Source organism: Pan paniscus, chromosome 19 (assembly GCF_029289425.2).
Source record: "Pan paniscus chromosome 19, NHGRI_mPanPan1-v2.0_pri, whole genome shotgun sequence".
NCBI lineage: Eukaryota > Metazoa > Chordata > Mammalia > Primates > Hominidae > Pan > Pan paniscus.
The window spans coordinates 36,123,021-36,141,509 of NC_073268.2; the positions used below are offsets into that span (position 1 = coordinate 36,123,021).

At 47.6% G+C, this 18,489-nt stretch overlaps 2 protein-coding genes across 8 annotated transcripts; one reads left to right on the forward strand and one right to left on the reverse strand.

Moving 5' to 3' along the window:
* The first annotated feature begins 130 nt into the window (after positions 1-130).
* Positions 131-7,287, forward strand: IFT20 (intraflagellar transport 20). 6 transcript variants are annotated; one of them, XM_034942217.3, is made up of 6 exons: positions 142-291; positions 3,228-3,464; positions 3,623-3,751; positions 5,089-5,174; positions 6,342-6,445; positions 6,550-7,287. In XM_034942217.3, the coding sequence occupies exons 2-6, from the start codon at positions 3,389-3,391 to the stop codon at positions 6,644-6,646; spliced, it is 492 nt and encodes a 163-aa protein (XP_034798108.2). In that variant the 5' UTR covers positions 142-291; positions 3,228-3,388; the 3' UTR covers positions 6,647-7,287. The 6 variants fall into 6 exon arrangements, with proteins under 6 accessions (XP_003812714.1, XP_034798108.2, XP_034798109.2 ...); XM_003812665.5 differs by having other exon boundaries at positions 144-291; positions 6,880-7,287; XM_003812667.7 differs by having other exon boundaries at positions 147-291; positions 3,429-3,464; positions 6,880-7,287.
* Positions 7,288-7,387: 100 nt separating this feature from the next.
* TMEM97 (transmembrane protein 97) lies at positions 7,388-17,564 on the reverse strand. 2 transcript variants are annotated; one of them, XM_014342099.4, is made up of 3 exons: positions 16,245-17,564; positions 9,970-10,114; positions 7,388-9,083 (listed from the first exon to the last, which is right to left on the reverse strand). In XM_014342099.4, the coding sequence occupies exons 1-3, from the start codon at positions 16,551-16,553 to the stop codon at positions 8,827-8,829; spliced, it is 711 nt and encodes a 236-aa protein (XP_014197585.4). In that variant the 5' UTR covers positions 16,554-17,564; the 3' UTR covers positions 7,388-8,826. The 2 variants fall into 2 exon arrangements, with proteins under 2 accessions (XP_014197585.4, XP_014197584.2); XM_014342098.4 differs by having other exon boundaries at positions 9,970-10,109; positions 16,245-16,507.
* Between the last annotated feature and the right edge of the window lie 925 nt (positions 17,565-18,489).

Consider the following 18,489-nt stretch of genomic DNA (forward strand, 5'->3'; position numbering starts at 1 on the left):
AGGGTCTTCGCGGAGAGAGCAAAGCCACTTCTGGCCGCCTTGCTGGCGCTAAGGCTTCTGGGTCTTGTAGGCCGGGCCTCCCCTCGGGCCTCTGTTTCCCAGCAGGCTCTGTGGAATGGGGCTGTAAGTGCTTCCGGAGTCAGGAAGGTAGTGACGTCATAGGTAAACAGGCTCTGTATCCGTGGCAGCGGCCGTGGCAGGCTGGCTGGGTACCGGCTGCCGCTGACCCAGGAGAAGCTGCCTGTCTACATCAGCCTGGGCTGCAGCGCGCTGCCGCCGCGGGGCCGGCAGGTAGGCTGACCTCGGGTCGGGGGACGCGGGCGGACCAGGGGCGAGAGGAGCCTGACAGGCCCGCGTCCTGAGGAAAGGCAGTACCGGGCGGGGAGAGACGTGGGAATTCCGCCCCACTCTCAGGGGGCGCTTTCACACCCAGCTTAGGCCTGGAGTTTGATGCGTTGATGCTTGCCACGATCTTACGAGGAAACTGCGGCTCGGATAAGTTCGGGGAGTTTACATAGTAAAGAGTTGGCTCGCAGTGCCTCGCATGCATCTGGGAGAGCAGGGGCGCAGAAAGTATGCCACCGCCTCATGCTCAGGGAGCTTAGTCCCACCTCTTGGGCCAGGTGTTGCTCAGATGCTCAGACACGCGTGTGATGGGAGTTGGTAGATAATCTGTGAACTCTTTCCCTGCACCTCTTCTTCCATCTTACCTATCTCTTTAAGCCAGCCCTTCCAATCAGATAGGTGGGCCAAGCCAGATTCATGGGAGTCATGCCTGACTTGTTTTTCTCTTATCCCCAAACCCCCACATTCAGTCAGTCCATTGCTAAGCCCCATCACCTCGACTTACAAAACATCTCAACTCGGAACACTTGTCTTCGGCTGCCAGCCTTGGTTACTGTAATAGTCTCCTGTTTCCACGGTCATTCATTCCACAAACATTTACTGAGTGCCAGTTATGTGTGGGCACCATGCTAGGTGCTAGGGTTAGAGTGATGAACAAGAAGGTACTTGGGGCCTTGCCCTCTCTTGTTCCCTCCAATCGGTTCTCTCAGGCTGAGCAAGAGTGATCTTTCTAAGTCTGATTTTGTTGGTCTGCTGAGAACCCGCTGGCTGTCCATTACCCTTCTGATAAAATCCAAGCTCATGACTGCGTCTTTCAGAGCCTTCGGTGATCCAGCTGTTGTCTCCCTGTCTAGCCTCATTCTGTTCCCTTCTCTTGCTCAGTCTCTGTTCTCGGAATGCATCAAATTTCCTGTTGCCTCAGGATCTTCACATACGTGTTTCCTTCTGCCTGCAATGCCTTGCTTCCCCTTTCACTTGACAAACTTTTGGACAGTCTTTAGGTCTGTTTAAGTGTCATTTTTTTCAGAAGGCCTCTGTTGGCCCTCCCCTCCAAGTCCGCCCCCCATGAACTGTGTCCTCCTGCAGCACTTCACATAGCACCATGTACTTTTCCTTATAGTAATATCACGATTTGTGATTATTTGTTTACCATCTGTCCAGAGGCATTGTTTTCACTAGTCTGTCCCCAGAGCAGGGACTCAGTGGATGTTTCTGAATAAATGCATGCTCTCAGGGAAGGGGGTGGAAGTTGAAGCAGATATTTGCTCCCTCATGTTACTTCAATCTTTCTGGAGCAGCTAGTCAGATTAACGACCTGTAGCTGCGAAAGACAGATTTTTTGGTTTTTTTTTTGAGACAGGGTCTCACTCTGTTGCCCAGGCTGGAGTGCAGTGGTGTGAACACGGCTCACTGCAGCCTCCACCTCCTGGGCTTAAGCGATCCTCCCAGCTCACCCTCCCAAGTAGCTGGGACTACAGGCACATGTCACCAGGTCTGGCTATCTTAGAAATCTTTTGTAGAGACGGTATTTTGCCACATTGCCCAGGCTGGTTTCAGACTCCTGTGCCCAAGTGATCCTCCCACCTCAGTCTCCCAAAGTGCTGGGATTACAGGCATGAGCTACTGCACTGGCCAGATCTTTTTAAAAAGCCCTATTTTAAGGAAGCTACAGATGAACAAAATGCTTCAATAGGATGATGCTAGCTCACTTACATCAGTGGATTCCAGTGAGGCCAAAGGCCAGAGTCGTCTACAGACAGCTCATAGACATGTATTAGTTGGCCCATGCAGTGTTGGATGTGGGTTTTCCCCCTTACTTAAAATTTTTGAATTACATACCAACATTGAGGTACTGGATTTCTGGTCCTCTTAAAAACCAGAAGTTCTGGAAACAGTGAGACTTGATTATTTTCCAACCATTGCTCCTCCTTGGCACACCTGCCCTGGACAGCCAACCCCAGAATCACCCCATTCAGAACAGGACTTCTCTAAGGAAGCCAGAAGGGAAACAGCTGAGGCTGGGGGCAGTGGGGGCAGAGGGAAGGGGCTGGTGCAGGTCCAGGTGATGGTAGACTTTGGAGCACCTGGGTTTTAGAATTGGCATAGCAGCCAATTGCTAGATGTAAGTAGCATTGCCTCCCTTTTTAAACAGGTCATAATGATGTCTATGTTTAATTTTGTGTGTGTGTGTGTGTGTTTTGAGCCAGAACAAGGGTGAGTTTTCAGTATTTCCTTCCTAGAATTGAGGCATCCTTTGGAACAGGAATGCAAGGTGGCTTGGTAAGGGAGAAGATATCTCTGTTAGTTCTCTGTTGCCTACAGAAAAAATCCAAACTTCTTAGCTTGGCATGCAGGGTCTTCCTGGTCTGGCTCCAGCTCACCTTTCCAGCTCCATTCTTTTTCCTCTCGTCCTTAGGTGAGATAGGTCCTTTCAGTGACTTCAGGCCTTTGTCCATGCTGTTTTCTCTGCTTGGAATACCTATCCCTGTTCTCCTGCCTTGATATGTTCTTGCTGATACTTCATTCCTTTTTGTGTTTTCTGCTAGGAAGAGAATGACCCAACTTTGATTCCCAATTCAGGCAAGCATACGTTTTGAGTAATATTCTTACTCCTGACTTTTTATTTTTTAACCATAATTTTTAATTTACTCGGATTTCCTTTATTTGGTTTTTGTGTTGTTCCAGTATATGTATTTGAGAAGCCTTTTCATGTGCTTTTCGGTACATAACTGGTGATATATAAATACACTTATGGCTTACAACTTAGTTCACATGTCACTCCTTCATTAATGGCTCTGTCCTCCTCTGGCTCTTTACTGATGTTTCTAAACAAGCATTTAACGCAGTGTGGTTTTTCAGTTTCCGTGTCTGTCTTCTTCCAGCTGAACTATGTGCTCTTCAGGGCGGGCACCGTGTTGCATTCATCTTTGTACCCCCAGCATCTAGCAGTGTTGGCATGTAGTAGGCACTCAAGAAATGTGTGTTGAATGAACGATGCCTGTGACAAGCAAGCGGACTTTATTCTTTCCTGACCCTTGCTCCTATGACACACCTCCTCCTGACTGCCACTGTCACTCCTTCAGAGCAGAACTCCTCTAGGGAACCTGGATGGGAAACAGGTGAGGCTCAGAGAGGTGGTGGCAGAGGGAACGGGGATCCTTTGGAACACCTGGGTTTTTGGCATTGGTGTCCAAGGGCAGGAGTGGGGCTGGCTTGGCAGCAGGCATTTCCTTGGGTGGCTGGGAATTGATGAGGAATTGGGCCTGTTTCTTTACAGCCATGGCCAAGGACATCCTGGGTGAAGCAGGGCTACACTTTGATGAACTGAACAAGCTGAGGGTGTTGGACCCAGAGGTTACCCAGCAGACCATAGAGCTGAAGGAAGAGTGCAAAGACTTTGTGGACAGTGAGTATTGGGGAGATACAGTGCCACTCAGCTTTGAGCTGCCATTTCAACTGTACCCCAGGCTCATCTTGGCCCTGCCACAGTGGAGCTGCTGGCTCCCTGGAGGTTGAATCTGGCGTCTGTGAGTTCCCACGTGCTACCCTTTTCTGTCTGCCCTCTTGTGCTCTCATGTGTCCCCAACAGGGCACCAGTCAAACCAAACACTGGGATGGGGAGGGGAGGGTGTTTTTAGATATGCCATCTTTCATTTCTTGCTCTTAGAAACCTTAAACTTTCTGGGAACACAACCATGGCTTGGGTGTGGGAAATAGAATTATGTACTCATGATTTGATTTCTTCAGAGAAAGTCTTCTCAGTGGCAGGTTCTCTGTTATCTGGAGTTAGAAGTGATAGGTGAAGTTTCTCGAAGCAGCTCAACAGACTTACTGAAGTCATCTTTTGGCTGGAAATCTTCAGGAAGCCTCCTGTCCCAGCAGCCAAGCAAGCCCAATGCCCGTACAGAGCCAGATCTAGCTAGAGCAAGGGACTTCTGAGCTTTCTGGGGGCTTCCTAGGTTGTGGAGAGAGCTTGGTTAGTGAAAGGCAGCTTGGGTTCTGTCACTAACCTGTGATTGCTGTGCCATGCACACACCTCTCTGGGCCTTAGTTTCCCCTCAGTAAATTGTGTTTCTGTCACATCCAGGGCATTGGAGAAAGTGAGTGGGAGATTAGGCACTTAATGCTGTGAGCTTGCTTTTTTGTGGTTACAAGTGGGAAGTCCCCATCCCCACTGTTAATTGAAATCTGGTGTCATACCTGTAGCTAGTCCAGAGGCAGCGCTTGTGTCCTGAGGCTGCCCTTTTGTGAACAACAGTGCTTCCTGTCACTCCTGGGGAAGCAGGGTTGGGGTCTGTCTGGAGAATGAGCCCAGTAAGGGCCTAGTGCTTTCATAGCCGGAGGTCATAGCGGCTGGCTGGCTCAGTGGGGATGCAAGGTCCGAGTATGCCCTGGTCCAGCTGGCCACCCTTCTCTAGGTTCAGACCAAGGGTAGGAGACAGGCCAACAGGCACCAAAGTGTTTAAGTGACAGGGTCTTGCTATGTTCCCCAGGCTGGAATGCAGTGGCAGTTCACAGGCATGATCACACATCCTCTAACTCCTGGGTTCAAGTGATCCTCCCACCTCAGCCCCCTGAGTAGCTGGGACTACAGTTGCTCTCCACCACGCCTGGCCCACACGGAACTATTTTAACACAAATTAGAAGGGGCAGTCTGCTCTGCCCTCTCACTGCCTTAGCACTCTACCGAAGGGGAGTGATGATACTAAGGAAATATTTTATTTTTTGTTCTTTTCCTAAAAGAAATTGGCCAGTTTCAGAAAATAGTTGGTGGTTTAATTGAGCTTGTTGATCAACTTGCAAAAGAAGCAGAAAATGAAAAGATGAAGGTAAGATCAGCATGTGTTCCGCCTACATCTTGGCCTGGGACCCTAGTTCACTACCCTCTCATCCTTCTTCCCTCTTGATTTATTTAGAGGGGTAGAGGGCTGGGTGGGTGAATTTTTATTTAAGATTTTAATAACTTCTGGTCCACTTAACCTACTGAACTTATACCAGTCTTTATTTCCTTTAATCTTTTTTTTTTTTTTTTTTTTTTGAGACAGAGTCTTGCTGTGTCACCCAGGCTGGAGTGCACTGGTGCAATCTCGGCTCACTGCAAGCTCTGCCTCTCAGATTCAAGCGATTCTCCCACCTCAGCCTCCCGAGTAGGTGGGACTACAGGTGTGTGCCACCACACCCAGCTGAGGTTTTTGTATTTTTTTTTTTTTTCTGAGACGGAGTTTTCTCTCGTTGCCCAGGCTGGAGTGCAATGGTGCGATCTTGGCTCACTGCAACCTCCGCCTCCTGGATTCAAGCGATTCTCCTGCCTCAGCCTCCCGAGTAGCTGGGATTACAGGCATGTGCCACCATGCCTGGCTAATTTTGTATTTTTAGTAGAGACAGGGTTTCTCCATGTTGGTCAGGCTGGTCTCAAACTCCCAACCTTAGGTGATCCGCCTGCCTCAGCCTCCCAAAGTGCTGGGATTAAGGCGTGAGTGACTGCGCCCGGCCATTTTTTTGTATTTTTAGTAAAGATGGGGTTTCACCATGTTGGCCAGGCTGGTTGCAAACTCCTGGCCTCAAGTGAACTGCCTACCTTGGCCTCCCAAAGTGCTGGGATTGCAGGTGTGAGCCACCACACCTGGCCTCATTTCATCTTCATATCAGCACTGATGTAGATGGTCTTATCCTCATTTTATAAATGAAGAAATGAAGGCTTACATAGTATGATTGGTGAAAGGCACAAGGCTGAATGGCACCACCAAATGTGCTATTGTGCCTGTGTCCCTGGCTCTAGGAATACTCCTAGACCTGCCTCAAAGCTGCCGTCTAGTTCTTGAGGCACTTTGTGATCAGTAGGTTAATCCTTCTGACTTAACCCAAAAGCTTTGGGGCTCCACTTTCTTTTCCTCTCTGAAGACTGACACAGCTCCCAGATAACCCCTCCCCACTTCAAGGACTTGATGCTGTAGATGGTTTTAATGAAGCCATGGCCTTCTCTGGCAATACTGTAGGCCATCGGTGCTCGGAACTTGCTCAAATCTATAGCAAAGCAGAGAGAAGCTCAACAGCAGCAACTTCAAGCCCTAATAGCAGAAAAGAAAATGCAGCTAGAAAGGTAAGAAGTCATGATGTAAAGCAAGTTTTTTACACAGCTGAATTTCCACTCTTCCTTCTGGAATGATCACTTCTTGTCCTTATTCTTCATCATTGTTTTCCCAGGAATAGCATCTCACTTGTCATCCTGAAGATTTTAAAAAATAAAATTACATTTGATGGGAAGGAAATAGAAAACTTGTTAATATCAAACCACCTCTAGTAGTTTGAGCATGAAAGGGTCCACGAAGTTGGCTGGCTCTCTGAAAGAAGACTTTCCTAGGGCTGGAGATTTCTCATGGGTGGCTCTGGGTAGGGCTTTGCCTCTTTCTTTCTTCATTCTGAACTCACACCATTTCTTGAAATCATTTAAACCTCTGTATCCTTCTCTAGAAGAATTAGGTCTGTGGTTTACTTCATCTTTTTTTCAGGGCCTCTAACAATTTTGTTTTTCAGGTATCGGGTTGAATATGAAGCTTTGTGTAAAGTAGAAGCAGAACAAAATGAATTTATTGACCAATTTATTTTTCAGAAATGAACTGAAAATTTCGCTTTTATAGTAGGAAGGCAAAACAAAAAAAAGCCTCTCAAAACCAAAAAAACCTCTGTAGCATTCCAGCGGCTTGACCAATGACCTATGTCACAAGAGGTGGCGTGTAAGGAATGCAGCCCCCTGAAGACGGCACTACAAGTCTGGGGGAGCCAGTTTTAACATCAGTGCACAGCTGCTGCTGGTGGCCCTGCAGTGTACGTTCTCACCTCTTATGCTTAGTTGGAACTAAGCAGTTTGTAAACTTTCATCCTTTTTTTTGTAAATTCACAAAGCTTTGGAAGGAGAAGCAATAAATTTTTGTTTTCAAATGGCTTGATGTACCTTTTTTCCTGTTGCTCTTGAAATATGTTTAACTCCTCATGAGAGAACCCTGGATTCTCTATCCCCTAGTCCACAAAACAAACCAGGCAGTAGTCAGCAGCTACCTTTATTTGGATCACACACGTGAGTCAGACAGTACCACTAATCAGGCCAATATGGCTTGTGAGCAAAATGGGTGAAAATAGAGGGAACTGACTGGGACCTGTTGTCTAACATCATTTTAAGGTTGAACTTGAGCAAAGACTTAGAGAAAGCTGATGGAATGCCAAGCATCAATGTGAAGAGACCCTCTATGCACACAGTGGATATGTTATGCCTGGCTGTAGCCACCTTCTCTTCTGAAAACAAGATGGGAATGACGGAACTGTATTAAAGGATTAAGTTATCCACTAGGGAGCATACTAGCACACTTCCAGATCAGCCTTGAGATGCTAGACTTCAGATACAGGGACTTGTGTCAGGTGGCCTCTAGAAATGTGGAAGACTAAGATTTAGAAATAAACTAATTTAAAAGCAAACAAACAAAAAAAAAACTTTCGCCTAGGATGATCTGTTTACAACAGAAACAAAAACATTTTCCAGTTTAATCCATTTGACTGAAAGTCATTGTTGGGCTGACCCTTAAGGAAAACTTAAGTTTAAACTTCCTTTGCATAGTATGTTTTCTCTTTTTTCCTTGGGTTAGAGGTGGGGACAAGAAAACATTGATATAGTTTTGAATTAACATTAAAGAGGCAAAATTTCACATTTAAAATGGCCCAAAATATCCCACTATTCATTTTGCTGACAGGTGATACACTCTTGAGAATCAGGAGTGGAGGGTTTAGTCATAAGCATATATGCTGTGGGTCAGGTGACTCATGAACATGTCAAACAGGCCATGTTCTTTAGCAGTTTCTGGTCTGGTCCTGCTTTTAGTAATCTTGCGGTGGAACTCAGGCACACAGTTATTTGGTACCACTTCCTTATAACCTAGCCCACACCCCTTTGCCCACCCTCAAGCCGATCGGTCTGTTCATTCCAGTGCCCTTAGAAGGTGAAGGTTTGGGCTGGGCCCAGTGGTTCACGTCTGTAATCCCAGCACTTAGGGAGACTGAGGTGGGCAGATCACTTGAGCCTAGGCGTTCGAGACCAACCTGGGCAACATGGCAAAACCCTGTCTCCACACACACAAAAAAACCCCCAAAAAATTAGCCATACGTGTTGGTACACGCCTGTAGTTCTAGCTACTTGGGAGGCTAAGGAAGATGGCTTGAGCCCAGGAGGCGGAGGTTGCAGTGAGCCGAGATCATGCCACTGCCCTTTACTCCAGCCTGGGCAACAGAGTGAGACTGTCTTAAAAAAAAAAAAAAAAAAAATGGAAGAAGGTGAGGGTTTGACATGGTTCCTGACACCATCTTGCTCTTGTGCATTGCTGCCAGTGTTTCAAATGCTGCTGAAGACGTGGGTTCTGAGCAGTGTTCCTTGTATTGTATCCAACAAGCAACCACCCTGTAGGCATCCCTACCCTGGGCCAGTGGTTGTTTCCTTCATTTTTTTTTTCTTTTCTCTTCATACTTGTAGGGGCTCCGCAACATGAAAATTAAAAGTACAAATGGGATGAGTAAGTAGGGGGCATAGACAGACACAAGGGTTAACCGTTCATGCAAAGTCTCAGGTCTTTGTCCCTTGAAACCACTGGCTTTGGAGAAATCCTCAAACAGAAATGTGGAGAGTATCGGAATTAAGGTTGTCATGGTGTGAACAGAGTAGATGATTGCAGGAGTTCGAATCCACTTGCAGCTTCCTGAGGTAGTCAGGGGAAAAGAAAAATGGTTAGGTCTGTTCATGACTCAAAGGTGTCCATGACCTTCCCACTGTCTCTGCCTGCCTGCTTTCTTCTACTCCCTTCTCCAAGTGGAAACTCGGAACTGGAAACCTGGATGTGCCACACTGCCCAACATGCAGACTTACGTGACAGCTCACCGACAGCTCGCCAAAGAACCAAGAATGGGGGTCAGAACATAACTCGGAAAAGCTCTAGGGCAATAAAACTGCCATTACCGGTTAAACCTGTGTGGTATAAAATCCAAGGGGCGGGAAATCCCTGCCCCATGGCATCTGTTTGTTCAGTAATTATATATAGGTGAGAGGATCAGGAGGCAGATTCAGTGACCCCAGGGGGTGCCAATGGGAAACGAGCATTTTCAGTGGTTTTAGCTTATCAAGTACACGTGTATGGTCACCTTTTTAAAAAAGCATTGATTATATGAGAACACTAAGAAGAATTTTAAAATGAGAAGCACATTAGGGATTAGCCTGATGCTACAGCTTATAAGTCAGTATGATACTATCCAACGCAGAGAAATAAAAGCCAACAAAAAGAGAAATTAATTCTGTTGGGGAACAAAACAAAAGGGAACAAGCTCATTGTTTAAGTGGTCTCAGGCTTCATGTGTATGCAAGGGATTTCCAGACGACTGAGGCAGCCGTGCAGGCCTGCTGACCACAGACATGAGCCTGAGCCACACTAATGTCCCTTTACAAGATCTACCCTGGCTATTTATCCCAGATCCTGTAGCATTCTCCCACAAACTATCGGGACCATCCCCTTCCCTTTGGAGATACTTTCCCAAAAGATTTCTGGGACCTGATTTCTGAGTAAAAATGGGATTTTCCCACCATTTACCAACCTTTGAGGAAGGCATACGTTGCAATGGGAAAGAAAGGCAGCTGAAACACAAGCTCGCAAAACAGAAAGGACTTAAACCAGGCTGGGGGCTCCTGTAGCAGCGGGTCTTTGAACTCCTTAGCATACCACTTCAGCAGGTTTCTAAACTGAAAAAGAAAACGATCATGATGAATTACAGCCACTTGGCCTCAACAGGCTCGGCGCTAGCTCATTTGAAAATACACTGGAGGAGCCTGTCATTAATTAGCCACCCCCCACTACCCCGGCAGCAGATGGCATGTCCAGCTGGCTTTTGTGACACAGCCTAGGTGGTCATTTAATAAAAACTTACTATCCCTAACTCAAATGTTCCCTTCTCTGAAATTTTCTCAACTCTTCCAGCCCCTTCTTTGTGTTACCCAGAATCTGTTCATAATTCCAAGATAACACATCCAGGTGTGTTGGCCACTGTCAGGAGCAACAATAAGTATCTGGCACTTGGTAAGCACTCAGGGTGTTCGCTGAATGAACAAATGTGACATTTCTGTCAACAATATCATTCTTTGTTTAAAAAAACAAATACACATGAAAACCATCCTGACACTTTCCCTTTTGTAATGGCAACTACACACCAAACTCCTCCAAAGGCCAGATTCCCTCAAATGCAGAAATGAATTGAATTTCCCTCTTCTTTTTGCGGGGTGGGGGTGGGAGTGAAAGGGGAAGTAAATCTAACCTCTGTGGCGATGTAATTTTGGACACTTTAATTCCAATATGACAAACAAGTTCCTTAACTCCCCTAATTCTAATTTTTGGTTTATTTTAGGAGACAGGATTTTAGTGGAAGAACAAACTCTGCCCCAAACTACAAACTACCTAGTAGCTTCTTGGTTATGCAGGGTTTTAGCGTCTCAGTTCTAGCTTGGGCCCCACGCTTGTAATTACCTTGTCAAATAAAAAGGATGTGGATCCATGCTGACCTGGCTACAGGCAGAGAAAAGAAGCAGAGTTTAAGGCTTCCCATCTTGGGCTTTTATAGGAGCCCAAAGCCTAGTGCTCTTGGCTCTATGTGGACTACTAAACGTTTGTCACATTTAACCTCCTAGATGTGGCGTTGCCCTGACACACAGGCCTTCAAAGACAAATAAGTCTTGATATTATGATTAATAAAGGCAACTCCAGGGTAAGAATTTATCTTACTTACAATGGAAAATCCAAGAATATTTTTCCTGTTAATTTTTAATCAAAAGATAAAGCCTCGCTATTGTGAAATAGAAGCCCCACTGCTGCAAGAGCACTTTAAGCAAACATCCAGAAACAAATATCCTGTTAGCATATTATTAATTTCAGAAAGGCTTTGGCTAGATAACCAATTTATTGACCAAAGGATATCCAAATTTGTACTTAATTTGAAATTGAAATTCATAGCAATGCCCTTTGCTTCCTTCTAAGCACTTTTCTGGATGGGAATGTGGTTTGAATAGGATTGAATTGATAAGAAACACAAAGGCTAAGTCACTGTCCCTCTCCAGGGTTCTACTTCCTCATCTGTAAAATGAGCAACTTGGACTAGATGTTTTCTTAAGATCCCTTTTTTGCTTTTTAGATTTTTAAAAATACTGGATGACACTACCTGCTTTAAAAGATTGACTATAAAATTATTATTATTTTTTTTGAGACAGTCTCTGTTGCCCAGGCTGGTGGAGTGTGGTGATTTGATCTCGGCCCACTGCAGCCTCAACAACCCGGGCTCAGATGATTCTCTCACCTCAGCTTCCCCAGTAGCTGGGACTACAGGTATGCGCCACCAAGCCCAGCTAATTTTCTGTAGAGACGGGGTTTCGCCACATTGCCCAGGCTGGTTTCGAACTCCTGGGCACAAGCGATCCTCGCTTCAGCCTCCCAAAGTGCTGGGATTACAGGTGTGAGCCACTGCACCCGGCCTGACTGCAAAATTTAAGAGGCATTCTGGGCCAGGCCCGGTGGCTCATGCCTATAATCCCAGCACTTTGGGAGGTCAAGGCGGGTGGATCACCTGAGGTCAGGAGTTCGAGACCAGCCTGGCCAACATGGTGAAACCTCGTCTCTACTAAAAATACAAAAATTAGCTGGGTGTGGTGGCTCACGCCTGTAATCCTAGCAACTCTGGAGGCTGAGGTTGCAGTGAGCCGAGATCGAGCCACTGCACTCCGGCCTGGGTGACAAAGCGAGACTCCATCTCAAAAAAAAAAAAAAAAAAAGGCATTCTGGCCATTTGAACTTCACTTTCTATTCAATTTGTTTACAACCTCTCTGATCCAACTATTTCATAAACTGAGGCAGACTTGTACAGCACTTTAATTTCTAAGGCCTACAAGATGAGATCAGCGAAATTTAAAAAACAATCACCCAGATGTCGTAATAATGAATTATCATAATCGTAACCAACCATCTGCCCACAGTCATATACCTGCCACCTGATGCCAGAATGAGGCTGGGACTAATTGTGAGTAGGAGAGTAGAAAGCCCAGGCACCTGGCAGACGGGTGAGGCATGTAGGACCTGGGGTAGAGTGCCTGGCTTTAGGCAAGGCCTTTAATCTCCCTACACTTGTGTCCCCATCAATAAAATAGAGCCAGTAATAGTGCCTACTTCACTATTGGTAAGAGAGTGACTTAATACATGTAGTCTTTAAAATAATGGCTAGCACATAATGATTAATTGAATGTAATTAATACATATTTGGAGATATTCAAGTTTAATCCCATTAAAATCGCAGCTCACAACTGGTCATTAAAAATTATTAGTTATGGCCTCCCTACCAAAGGTAATGAAACTGTTTCCACTTATACCTGACTCACATTTGACTCAACTCACCCTTGTTATACATAAAAGATTCACCTGGCCTGCACGCACGATCTCTAAACCAGTGGTTGCTACTCACCAATCTTGTACTTCTGTAATTTAGAATGGGAACACAGACTGATTTCAGAGCCAGATGCTCACTTGTTTTTCCTTATTTTTACCAGAAGCAATGTTACCCAGCTGCAAATGATACTACAAAATGCTTCCCATCCTCTCCTTTCCATGTTCTCATCCAAACTAAATTCTTACTGTTTCATAATAAAATAAGAGTTTTTCCAGGCCAGGCGCGGTGGTTCACACCTGTAATCCCAGCACTTTGGGAGGCTGAGGCATGCAGATCGCTTGAGGTCAGGAGTTTGAGACCAGCCTGGCCAACATGGTGAAACACCATCTCTAAAAAAATACAAAAATTAGCCAGGCGTTGTGGCACGCACCTGTAATCCCAGCTATTTGGGATGCTGAGGCAGGAGAATTGCTTGAACCCGAGAGGCAGAGGTTGCAGTGAGCCGAGATTGCACCACTGCACTACAGCCTGGGCGACAAGAGACTGTCTCAAAAACAAAATCAAAAAAAAAAAAAGAAAGAAAAACAAAAAGTAAATTAAAAAATGAGTTTTTCCAAGCAGTGATTTGGTGCAATCCAAGAAAAAAAATTTATTTGGCATGTTTCAGCCCAACCACTAGGTGATCTCCTACAGGTTTTTTAACTCTAGGGAAACATTCCTTCTATTTCAGGAAGAAAATGACAGATGTTAAATTTTGTCATTTTTCAAAGAGAATGTGAGAATAACTCAAGGCGTTTATTATTATTTGCCCCATAGAGAAGCAACAAAATCAGCATTTCCTACACCAAAGCAACAAGAATGGAGGCACAGACCTTCCATGCCAGGATGCCACCGAGCTAATGCCTTCAAACATCATCACACACACAGATACACACACACCCAGGATGCCCCTGTGCTAATGCCTAAATCACACACACACACACACACACACACACACAGAGGTTCTGGCCAGATGCTGCCTGCACTGGCCCTTGGGCCTTCTGCAGTAAGTCAGCATTAAAAAAATAAAGCTGACGCTGGGCACGGTGGGTCACACCTGTAATCTCAGCACTTTGGGAGCCCGAGGCAGGAGGATGGCTTGAGCCCAGAAGACCAGCCTGGGTAACACAGTAAGACATCATCTCTACAAAAAATAAAAAATTAGCCAGGTGTGGTGCTGTGCACCTATAGTCCTAGCTACTCAGGAGACAGGTGGGAGGATCTCTTGTGCTCAGGTTCAAGGCTGTGGTAAGCCATGACTGCATCACAGCACGCCAAGCCTGGGTGACAAAGGACCCTGTTTCTAAAAAAAAGACTGAGAAAATTTTATCAAATGTAAACATTTAAATGGGATCTTTATGATATGATGCTGAGCACCTTTTAAGTGTATTTTGTTAGGGGTGAGCAAGACGGGCTTGTGAGAATGGCACATCCAGGAAGGATAAAGAAGACAACAGCTGTGAAGTCTGGAATGGCTACATGGAGTAGCAGGCTAATTACCAAGTATTAAAAGGTCCTATAACACCAGAGATTGTAAACAGGCAGCCTGTCTGAGTATTGCTGGCCACACAGGTTTCAAAAACCACAGATAGGCCAACACTGTAGTAGATTTTCCTTTCTTCAGGGCAATTAATGGTTACTGCAGAGCTGCGATGACCTCTTCGGTCTTTGGGAAGAGTCTGTACTCTCTGGCCCTGTAGTAGGCTGAATAATGGCCCCCAAAGATAACCACATCCTAATCCCTGGAACCTGTGACTATTACTTTATTTGGCAAAAGGGACTTTGCAGATGTAATTAAGGATTTTGAAATGGGAGATTTTCTGGGTTATCTGGTGGGCCCTGCATGTATGACAAGTGTCTTTATAAAAGCGAAGCAGAGGGAACTCTGACTACAGAAAGGGAGGCAATGTGATGACCCGAAGCAGAGATTGAAGTGATGTGAACACAAGCCAAGGAACATTGGCAGCCACCAGAAAATGGAAGAGGCAAGAACCAGATTCTCCCCTGGAGCCCTCAGAAGGAGTGAGCCCTGTCTTGATTTGAGCACTGTAAGATTTCGTTGTGAACTTCTGGCCTCCAGAACTGTAAACAAATAAATCTGTTAAATCACTACATTTGTGGTAACTACAACAGCAATATGAAAACTAACCCACCCTGTATATGTTTGAGCTTATAATTTAACTCAACTCTCTCAACAGTTGAGGATATAGAGCCCTGACCTGCCCAAGTCACCTCCAGTTCTTGGAAGAACCAAGTCCCCAGACTGCAACTTGCTACACACTACCTACGCTTTTCCCATGCAAAAGGAGGTCAGAGGTCTTCCAGTTGTGTTTGGTTCTAGAAGCAAACAAAAAAGAGTGACTTATGGGAGTGGTAGAACATTCTTGAGCTGTGGCCTTTTTGGGAGAGTTAGGCCCCTTGAAAAGTCGATGGAAGCTATATTCTCCTTGCAGGAAACAAAAGGCACACACATTTGCACCCATTTTTGGGAGTTCATGACCCTCAGGTAAAGAACCCCTCCTCGGCAGATAAAAAGCATTTAAGGAAAAACAGACGCAAAATAAAATCTTCAGGTAGACAAGTCAGTCCTGCCTACAGTTATAGATAAGTTGGAGAAACAGAACTGAGGACAGGAATTCCATGGAAGAAGGTCACAGGGTCCAGATACGAGAAAAAAACCTCAACGAACCGGGAAACTAAAACTGTAGCTTTGAAGAAAAAAACAAAGCATTAAAGCAGAGTTTGGGGTTGAAAGAATGCTCTCCAACAACCAGGAAATCGGGATTTTCACCTTTATTTTTACTCAGGAGATCATTGTTACTCGAACCCAATATTGAAGAGCCAATCTGAAAAGATGGCAATTTACTCTTGAGCTCTGGAAGTTGCTGGAACCTGATCTCGAAGCAGTGACGATCTGTGAACGCCCCAGCTGCACCAACCAAGGTGCTAAACCTTCAGACAGGTCTATTTCTACTCGGATTTTTTCTTTGGGATCAGACTGGTATTTTAAAGCCCTTCCAAACAAACAAACAAACAAACAATCAAACAAAAAACCAGAAGCTTAAAGCAAACCTAACATGTGACTTTGGACACCACTTCATCCAGACTACTTCCCTCGGACACTGACAACCGGCCAGAGGTGGAATCGCGGGAAACCTTAAACCCAGGGAAGAAGTGACTTTAAAGGAAACAAAGCGTTCGCCCCCGCCGCTTGGGAGAAGGGGCTGGGATAGAGACAAAGCCCGAGGAAAACACCGAACTAAAGTTGGGTTAGGAGCGGGGGAGGCATGGGCAGGACCCGAGGGAGGCAACTGGAACCCAGAGTGCGCGAGCGCGGAGGAGGTGAAGGCCCTGTGGACGCAGCGCGCGGGAGAGCCTCAGCGGGCCGGGATAAGAGGGGCGCCCCTCACCTCGACTGGGTAGAGCTCGCGCGGCAGCACCGCCTGCAGGTCCACGAACAGGGTGATGGGGATGTGGCTGAGGAAGTAGAGGCCCAGCAGCCACTCCACGCAGCGCCTGGTTGCCGGAGCCCCCATAGTCTGTCGGTTGGGCCTGGACCCGCTGATGTGAGAAGAGGGGCCCAATCCGCGCGCCTCCCCGGACCCACGCGCCTCGGTCGCCGCCTTGCCCCCGCGAGGGCTAGGCAGACCGCTTCCATTGGCTGGCGAGAAGAGGAGGCTCGTGGACAGGGGGCGGCACTCCCCACAGGGCGCACCCATTGGTCCGTATAAGTATAGCGCGTGGAGAAGGCGACTCGTAAGCCATTTCCATTGGCCGCCAGGAGCGCCGTGTGGGCGGGGCTTAGTCACGTCGTTCGGCGCGCGGCTACTCAGTGTAGATCGCGGATGTGAGGGCGAGCCTAGCGTTTCGGTGCTGGCCGCGTGGTATCCTGGGCTCCCGGCAGCTGCCGGCGGCGCTCCCTTCCCTCGTGGCTCCGTTCGCCACTACAACAGCAGTATGAAAACTGCACTGGCCCTTGGGCCTTCTGCAGTAAGTCAGCATTAAAAAAATAAAGCTGACGCTGTGCACGGTGGGTCATGCCTGTAATCTCAGCACTTTGGGAGCCCGAGGCAGGAGGATGGCTTGAGCCCAGAAGACCAGCCTGGGTAACTTAGTAAGACATCATCTCTACAAAAAATAAAAAATTAGCCAGGTATGGTGGTGTGCACCTGTAGTCCTAGCTAGTTCGTGTACTAGTGACCAGCGCCTGTGCTGGGCCGCGGTACCCCGGTGCAGTGCGGGCGTCACGGAGCAGGGGTCGCAGAGCGGGGCACGAGCGCCGCGGTGCAGGTTCCCGGCCCAGCCGGGGTTGCGGGTCTGGGGAGGCAGCTGGCCGCGGTGAACAAAGAAGCAGAGGGGAGGACTCGAGGGACGTAGGAGGCAGTAAAATGGACAGGAATCCTCACCGGCTGTGGAGCATGAGGGAAGGTCAAGGATTCGTTTACACGTTCAGCAAATACTGATGTTCATCTCCACGCTGGGCGCAGGCCTGTCTCGGGGCAGGATCGCCGAGGCTGCCATTTGCTAAGAGGGGACACAGGGCAAGGGAGTGCGAGGAAGGAATGCAGCTTGGACTACGTGGACCTTGAGTGGGCTGCAGCGTTGGGTGGAGGAGGCAGTTGGGTGAGCCTGTCTGGAGTCGTAAGCTTGTGAGGCATCAGCCTTTGATGGCGAGCAGAGGGCCTGGGAGAGATCCTGGGGGAGCTCCAGCCTCAGGTCATGGGAGGAGGGGACTGAGATAGGAGCGTACTAGCAGGGGGCTATGTCACAGGGAGGGGCAGCCGTGTCAACACTGAGTGATGCCCGCCTGTGGCCCTGTGGGGAACAGTTGTGTCGTGGGGGCAGGAGCCAGGGAGTAAGAAAGTGGGGAAATGGAGGCAGGAAGTGTAGACAGCTGGTCACGAAGGGGAGAAGACATGGGGCAGTAGCTGGAGAGAGATGCACTCGAGAGTTTATTTTGCAGGTGAGAAAGACTTGAGCTAGTTTAGTTTTGACAGTGGGAGAGGTTACCCCTACTCGAGAAGAGCAGGAAATGCGGCTCAAAGCCCTGGAGGAGGCGGAGGGAATGGAAGGATTGGGGTGGGTTAGGTGGGTGCACTGCGCTCCGCCCAGCTTCCCCTTCCCTTGGGGCGCTATGGGCTAGGACAGAGGGATTATGGCAGTGTTGAAGGCCCAGCTGAGGTTGGGGGCCGCTGACCCGGAGGCCCCAATCTCTTAGGCTGTGTGCTTTGCATTTCTCTAGTTCGGGGTCTACCCAGAAGAAGGCTGTTGGACCCCTACAGAGTTTGGGTTCAGAAAAGCGAAAGGTGGCTTTGAAGAGCTGAAGAAGAGTGATTGAGGTGCAGAAGGTTGCAGTTCAAGCTAGGTAGGGGGAGAGGGAGAGGTGAGGCCAAAAGGGGCTGTAAGACAGGGAGACAGTGGAGGCCTGCTGAGGAACACGTGCCAGCGTGATGGGAGTCACTGGGCCGGAAGGGTGGGAGCTTATGAGGAGGGCGTGCAATACCTGAATTCCTGGGGTCAGGAAGAGGTTCTGCCCGTGGGAGTGTGCGGCTGAAATGGAGTGGAGGGGAAGGTCTTTGGAGATGAGGTCAAGGGAAGGCCACCCAGGGTGGTGGTGGCGAAAATGCCACTGCACACGGGGGAGTAACCAGAAGG

What these genes read in the sequence shown, in the direction of transcription:
- IFT20 (XM_034942217.3), top strand. Translation starts at nt 3,389, where the DNA reads ATGACACACCTCCTCCTGACTGCCACTGTCACTCCTTCAGAGCAGAAC. An exon ending in CAGAAAATGAAAAGATGAAG is followed by an intron (nt 5,175 to 6,341) that starts GTAAGATCAGCA and finishes GCAATACTGTAG; the next exon opens with GCCATCGGTGCTCGGAACTT. An exon ending in AAGAAAATGCAGCTAGAAAG is followed by an intron (nt 6,446 to 6,549) that starts GTAAGAAGTCAT and finishes TTGTTTTCCCAG; the next exon opens with GAATAGCATCTCACTTGTCA.
- TMEM97 (XM_014342099.4), bottom strand. Translation starts at nt 16,553, where the DNA reads ATGGGTGCGCCCTGTGGGGAGTGCCGCCCCCTGTCCACGAGCCTCCTC. An exon ending in GCGAGCTCTACCCAGTCGAG is followed by an intron (nt 10,115 to 16,244) that starts GTGAGGGGCGCC and finishes TTTCTTTTTCAG; the next exon opens with TTTAGAAACCTGCTGAAGTG. An exon ending in AACGTATGCCTTCCTCAAAG is followed by an intron (nt 9,084 to 9,969) that starts GTTGGTAAATGG and finishes TGACTACCTCAG; the next exon opens with GAAGCTGCAAGTGGATTCGA.